This window comes from Lampris incognitus, chromosome 5, assembly GCF_029633865.1.
Source record: "Lampris incognitus isolate fLamInc1 chromosome 5, fLamInc1.hap2, whole genome shotgun sequence".
Classification (NCBI taxonomy): domain Eukaryota; kingdom Metazoa; phylum Chordata; class Actinopteri; order Lampriformes; family Lampridae; genus Lampris; species Lampris incognitus.
In genome coordinates, this window is record NC_079215.1 from 21,043,264 (window position 1) to 21,050,847 (window position 7,584).

Here is a 7,584-nt window from a genome sequence, read left to right on the forward strand (position 1 = left end):
GCGGTTGCGCTGGCCCGCTGGTTACTTGTTGTTTTCGGGTTTGTTTGGTTTTTCTTTGCGCGCGCGCGTTTGTGGGGAGACGGGCAGCGAGTTGTTCAATTAATGGCGGTCTGTACTGCGTGGCTGTGGCGGACAACAGCCGAGAATAAAGACCACGTTCGGTGGTGAGTCCTGTCAGTGTGATCTCTATAGCAGTGGTTTGGCTAGAATGGGTTCTGTGTTAAAATGGAGTGACCGATAGGTCTCAAGTACATAGCAAATGACCCGGGTCAGTGTCAGAAACCAGTACGCACCAGACTGTCAGTACATACGGGTGCTCGTAGTAGGAGACTGTTGAGATCTGCCTGTATGTGGAAAATTCCACACATCAGCTATAGATCGAACTCTGACGAAACTTCAAGAGTAGCGAACATTACTTCCTGGTGTGTATGCAATGTGTCCCCCCCGTGTACGCATACCGTACAACGGGACCCGAATGAGGTTTTCAAACTTTTCCTCCGCGCAGCTCTGGAAGATTGCAAAACTGCGCAGCACTGCCGACACACAGACGCGTTTCGTTTGCGTCGGGCGTGTGTCTGCCTGTCACCACATAGGCGTGCCATGGGTGTGAGGTAGCTCTGACGGGTCTGCAGCCGACTGTTCGGGAGGATGATGGAATATTCTGGAACATTCCGTTGTCCGTTTAAATAAAATGGCCGAGTCGGAATCAGAAGAGTAGCGTCTAGTGTTCCGGCCAAGGAGGACGAGACCAGACAGCCTCCGTGTGCCTTGCTTTGATGTCGCGTAAGGAGGCGAGAGCCTGAAGTTTCCTCTCTACCCGGATCAGCCTATTCGACAGCGAAATACCTTTTGTGGTCAAAATGGGCAAGGATTACTACGACGTGTTGGGCATTAAGAAGGGAGCCTCGGAAGACGACATAAAGAAAGCCTATCGTAAACAGGCTCTGCGCTTCCATCCGGATAAGAACAAGTCTCCGGGAGCCGAGGAGAAATTTAAAGAAATTGCAGAAGCCTACGACGTGTTGAGTGACCCCAAGAAGAAGGACATATACGATCGTTTCGGCGAAGAAGGTAAGACTTTTCTAGAAATAGTCGACAAATGTGATTTTTTTTTCTAACAGCGGATTATTTTTAATGTTATGTAATGCATCTAGGTTTTATACGCCCTTAGAGACGGAAGCTATTTACGGACCCAAACAAATTTATGCGCCTATTGCACTCCAAGATTGGTTAAAGTCCAGTCTTAAGATCAAATTAAAATACGAGTTTTGATTGGGGGGGGCATAGGTTGCATATTTAGATATAGTTAAAACTGATACGAATGTAAGAAACGTCAAAGCCTGTTATTGACCTACGGTGGAAAAGTTTCATGGCGTGCTCATACTAGAAGGTTCGTTGCTGTGCGCCGCCAGAGGGCGCTATTGTGAGTATGAAAACTTAACAATGTTTTGTTTATCTGTTTATTTGTGCAATCTTGAGTAGATGCCTTGTAAATGAGCTGAAATGACGTAGAAGTGGTGTTGTCATTTTGACTGACACAATGTGTTTTTGTTTTTAATCGCAATCGTTGCAACGGGCCCGGAACACTTCTTGACAGTATTGAGAGCCATACCTGGCGATGCACATTGTAAACTGATCTAGCCTACATATCTGTAATTGTTTGACACGTTGCTCTCTCTCCCCCAGGTCTAAAGGGTGGTGGTCCCGCAGGTGGTGGCGGTGGTGGTGGTGGTGGTGGTGGTCCCAATACATTCAGCTACACTTTCCAGGGGGATCCTCATGCCATCTTTGCAGAGTTCTTTGGGGGGCGTAACCCCTTTGAGCAGTTCTTTGGTGGTCGTAATGGAGCCATGGACAACGACATGGACACAGGGGACCCTTTTCATCGCTTTGGGATGGGAGGCAGTGGAATCGGGGGGTTCCCGCGCTCCTTCAGCACCGGTATGGGAGGGTTTGGGGGTCCCAACAATAGCTTGATGAAACGTCAAGACCCCCCTGTGGTCCATGACCTCCAGGTGTCCTTGGAAGAAGTATTTACTGGTTGTACCAAGAAGATGAAGATCTCACACAAAAGGCTAAACCCTGATGGGCGAACATCAAGAACTGAGGATAAGATCTTAGAGGTGGAGATCAAGAAAGGATGGAAGGAGGGGACCAAAATCACCTTTCCCAAGGAGGGGGATGAGACCCCCACCAACATTCCAGCTGATGTTGTCTTTGTTTTGAAGGACAAGCCACATCCGGTTTTCCGACGCGATGGCTCTGACATTATTTACCCAGCCAAGGTTACCCTCAGAGATGTACGTGAGAATCATATCAGTGTTGAATTTATATTAATATAATTATAAAATGGTATGGTAAAATAAATGGAAAATGTCAAAGCTATTTTATAAACGTGTGCACACATATCCATCTATCTATCTATCTATCTATCTATCTATCTATCTATCTATCTATCTATCTATCTATCTATCTATCTATATATATATATATATATATATATATATATAAAATCCAGTGAGTCAAGTAAATTCTTTATGAGACAGCACAAGCTGCTTATCCTACACAGGGTTCCTGAGACCCTGTGTAGGATATATATATATATATATATATATATATGTATATATGTATGTATGTATATATGTATGTATGTATATATGTATATTTCTGGACCTCAGTGTGAACAAAAATTAGTTTAAGTATGCATACTGGAAGTGCTGAGATACGTCGGCAGTAGCAAAATGAGTTTATTTCAGAACTAGTATGAGAATTCAGCATCAATAAAGAATATCATGTATATAATAGCTGTTAATGACAGTTGAATTTTAAGCCACTTGAAAGGTCTAGTAAAGTGTTTATTTATTTATTTTTTGGGCCTAAATATCATTTAGTCAAATACCAGCAGGAAAATCATTAGTAGAAAAAAAAGCTTCTAGTTTGTGCCTTTATGATGTGGCTGTATTTACCCCTCATCCCCAACCATTAATTCCCAATTCCTTCTCTCTTTCTTCCTCAGGCCTTGTGTGGAAGCACAGTCAACGTACCCAAATTGGACGGCAGGACCGTCGCAGTGAAGTCTGCAGATATAGTGCGGCCAGGGATGAAACGACGCTTGCCCAGGGAGGGGTTGCCTTTGCCGAAATCCCCTGGACGCCGTGGAGACTTGGTAGTGGAGTATGAGGTCAAGTTTCCAGAAAGGCTAAGCCAGAGTGCCCGTGAGGTGGTTGCTCAGGTGCTGCCATCATCTTGAAGCAAAGGACAGAAACTCCGCGGGCTTCCTTTTTAAGGTTTCTTCTCTGTTTCAAAGCTGCCAAGTGAGATGGACTTCACTAAAGATGAAAGGGAAGCCCATATGGACTATAAAATTGCAGTGGACAATAAGAGACAGATTTTAACAGTTTGCCCACTTTGCACATGTCAGTCAGTGTTGAGTTCTCTGCTCTGTATTCCTGTTGCATCTTCTCTTTGCTAGGGTCATTGATAAATTAACTTAGCACACTGTGCTTTTCCTGCTGGAATTTCTCATTGTAGGTGAATGGTTATAGTTTGAATGTACTGTAGGGTGTTTATTTTATCTCAGGACTCCAAATTAGTGGGGATATGTGTCAGGGTCAGACATAGAGCTAAAAATGACCTTTGTTTTTCTTAGAACACATTCACCAGCTTATTTTGTTAGTTAGAAGCAAATTATCCAACTGACTGAGCATTTCAGGCAGCTGGGCTGTTAAGACTGGCTGAGGAAAATGACTGTTGGCTGGTCTTTATCCTTCATTCCTTTGTGGGATGTTCTTTAAAGATATGTATTGATCGGAAAGGTCAGGATAAGTTGTAATATCACCATATTACACCTTGTTCTGGTCAAATTGCTCATTAGTCCATATAAGATATTTCAGTGTAGATACCATAAAAGAAATATTTGCAATATCAAAGCACTTGATATATTTTTGGAAGAGCATAAAGATTATTGCCTGTTTTTGTTTTTCAAAGAGGAAAAATTATAGATATATACATGAATACTGTCTATGCAGTGACCTGTTATACTGACTTCCGCACACCAAAATTGCCTAGTTTACCTTCTATTACATGCTCCTGTGGTATTGCTAGTAAAATACCTACTCATGGCTTGGCTTCAGTCATCGTTACCCATTTGTTTGCCTTCTTGGCTTCCTCCTTTTCAAAAATCGAAGAGCTGTGTCTTCCCAGTCAGTGTTAACAGTACCTGGGGAAAATGCCACCCCTTTCCCTCGAACTGCAGTGTTTCAGAGGATATATGACCAAATGTCAAATATCAGCACATTAGTTGTGGGTTGTTTTTGCTGAGCAAGATTATATTTTTATCAAAATACAGTTTACTTTTGTTCATGCAAAGGATGTAAAAAAAAATACCGCTGTGAACTATGAATTTCTTCTTGCACTGTTGGAATAAAAGTACTCCATCACTAAGATGTGTTATGAGGTTTGTTCTGATAAGTGTATTGTAAAGATTTTCACTGGAGGTTTGAAATACTGCTAAAGAATACACTAATCCTGTGTATATTAACTAAGAGTTGTGTACTATTCAAAGAGGCCTTCTATGTGAAGAGGGAACGACCTTCACTGGGGGGGGGGGGGGGGGCTAAGCGTACATCTGTTGCCATTTTACAATGCTATGATTGCAATGATTACCCAATCCTCTATGAATAGTACACATGGCCATTGAAACTCCAGTTAATGCTCACGCCTATTTGCATACGAAACCGATTGTTGGTTTTGGTTGTTATGCCACTGTATTGTTTATAATGTTTGGGGATGCCTGCGGTCAGTTTAGAATGAAGAGGTCACTTAGATGAATGATGAAATGTTTCAATAAATGTGTCCAGATGATCTGATTCACCTTATGTGATTTCCTTACCTGGATTATTGAGCATGCGTAAAGACAGTATGACAGCAGTGGAGCTCGATGTGAAGTTAGCAGTTTGTTTTGTCAGCTGAAATGATGAGCATGCTTTCCACATAACCAGTTGACCCCTCAACACCCATAATTTGTGTCAGCAGACTGACCCCTCATCCACATGTTGCCCAGATCCATACAAATTCACAGAGGCATGCACACACTTAACAGTAAGCCTCAAGGCACGGTCAAAGATTTGCAGTGTAATGTAGTTCATGAAATTGTTGTAAGCTGACATTTACAGCATTAATAGAGGTGAGGGTAAGAGATAGCTGTGTGGAAACAGTCCAAAAACTACCAAAAAAGAGGTTCTCCAAAATGACCAAGGGAAAACTATATAATTTCCAATTGATAGTCAACCTGCACACAAGAGGGGAAACAATCTATTTCATCTGCTTGCACAATCAGATCGTTGTGTGCTTTCTTGAGAGCAATTCTGTTCCCCTGCACCTCTCTTTAATCACATGACTATCTATTTTGATCAGGTCATTGGGTGCTTTTTCCTGGAGTCCCTCCCTCAATGAAGTCATTTTTCTCATCCATTACAAGCGCGCTGGGTTGATTTGGATTAAGAATGAATATCCTTAATTTTACCATCTTTTGCATTCTCTCAAGTGAGTTTTGTTTTGTTTTTTCATTTTGCAAACCATTGATGTTTTTTGTTTTTTTAATTATTATTGATACTTTTGAATGCTTTATTTTCTTTCACAGGAACATCGTAACATTTTCTTGATGAGATATTTGAGTGGTTAATAGTACGGTTTAAATATAAATGTAAAGCATTTGTTAAAGCATCACGAAACTACTTTGTGTAGCATACTAATGATGCTATACACCTTTGAGCCAGAGCTTATGGGAATTATCTGTTCCGAGAAGCAGTGAATCATCACACGATGATGACATTTTTTACTTTGGTCCATCTCACTAAGTTGTGCAACCCAGCATTTTGCTCGACAGCTGTGCATGCGAGGGCCTCCGTGGTCATTGAGGTGAGTGGGTACGTTGGAGGGGAGGTCACCATCCAGTGCTCTGCTGAACGGACCAAAGACAGCGGCCCCAACAGCTACAAAAAGTACTTCTGTAAGGGACCCTGTGCCGGTCATAACGTCCTCATTCGGGCTGACGGGGAGTCCAGCGTTAAACGTCACGGTAGATATAGGATGGAGGAGCCAAGTGGAAATGGAAAATTCACTGTGACGATACAGAGACTGCACAAGACCGATGCAGGGAGATACGACTGTGGACTGGAGGGAAACCTCAAAGTCTTCCACCAGGAAGTCCATCTGAAAGTCCTTGCTGGTAGGTCTTATTACATCCATGAAGACTGACCTTAGTCATGGTAGGAGAAACTTTGGTTACGTGGCTTTGGAAATGCAGCTGAGTTGGGAAATTCAAATAATAATTAACTACTTAATTATGTACTATTCAACACTATTAATTTATTTAAATAATAACAATAACTTGACATTTTCAAGGTAATAAGTTGGAGTATTGTTTAATTTGTTTTAGAAAATAATAGTTCATTTGTCCTGTAAACAAATCATTTTTTCCCCGCAAACCAACGTTGCGCAAAATGCTAAAGATCCCCCTCAGCATAAACACACAATCACACTGTGATTATTATGAAATGTGATGTGGTCCCTATCCTACACAAACTAACCGAGTAACAATATCTCTCTTTTTTACAGAGACACACATGGGGACACATGCTCCTGCTCCTGAATGAGGCTTTTATTTCTACTTCTGCCAGTTCTCGTTCTCTCTCTCTCTCTCTCTCTCTCTCTCTCTCTCTCTCTCTCTCTCTCTCTCTCTCTCTCTCTCTCTCTCTCTCTCTCTCTCTCTCTCTCTCTCTCTCTCTCTCTCTCTCTCTCTCTCTCTCTCTCTCTCTCTCTCTTTCCATCCCTCTACGTCTCTGTGGAAATATATGTGCCATTGATTTCTTCACCAGTCATTCTCAATCCTGTTCTGTCAAAACATTCCCAGATTATCCCGGGCCTTCTTCCTCCAATACAACTCTGGAAATCATGACGGAGGCCCCACCTCAAGACATCTACCCACTGGCCAACAGATCATTACCAGCTAATGAGACTGACCGGCCAACGGCAACTTATCTCAGAGGTAAAAGAAAAGCAATGACAAGAGCCCCATTTACACAAAAGCAGGCAAACTTATTGGTCTCTAATACAAATTTCTCTGAAAAGTAAGAAGAAAGTAAAGCAAGAACACTTGGAGACTTAACAGTTGCCCCCAATAACACCCCTAACCCATAGTGAACACACTGTAGCCTTTATGGTGAGCTTTTGTTTGTTTTAACAAATTAAAGAGATAATTTGAACGAAATAGAGATTTCGCTACCAAAATCTATTTTGTTTCTGCTACCTGAGGTCCACTTGCTAATATTTTTTTTGATGAGAATCCATCCATCTGCTTTAGAGATATCTTTATAACAGATAAACAAACGAAGAGCATTTTTTTCTTCTCAGTGGGTGTTCCAAAAAAGCTTTCAAACCCTGTATCAGTGGGCTATTGATGGTCATTATAATCGAGGGGCTTGGTCCTGAAAGATAATAAATCTACTGTATTTAATACTACCAACTTGATGCGGCACCTAAAAAACAAACAAACACTGCAGTGAGTTCACTCAGGTAAATCAG

The 7,584-nt window shown here is 41.8% G+C and overlaps 1 protein-coding gene across 1 annotated transcript; it reads left to right on the plus strand.

Moving 5' to 3' along the window:
* Window positions 1–453: 453 nt before the first annotated feature.
* dnajb1b (DnaJ heat shock protein family (Hsp40) member B1b) lies at window positions 454–4,443 on the plus strand. Its single transcript, XM_056279958.1, has 3 exons — window positions 454–1,071; window positions 1,687–2,300; window positions 3,017–4,443. The coding sequence occupies exons 1-3, from the start codon at window positions 861–863 to the stop codon at window positions 3,248–3,250; spliced, it is 1,059 nt and encodes a 352-aa protein (XP_056135933.1). The 5' UTR covers window positions 454–860; the 3' UTR covers window positions 3,251–4,443.
* Window positions 4,444–7,584: the final 3,141 nt, after the last annotated feature.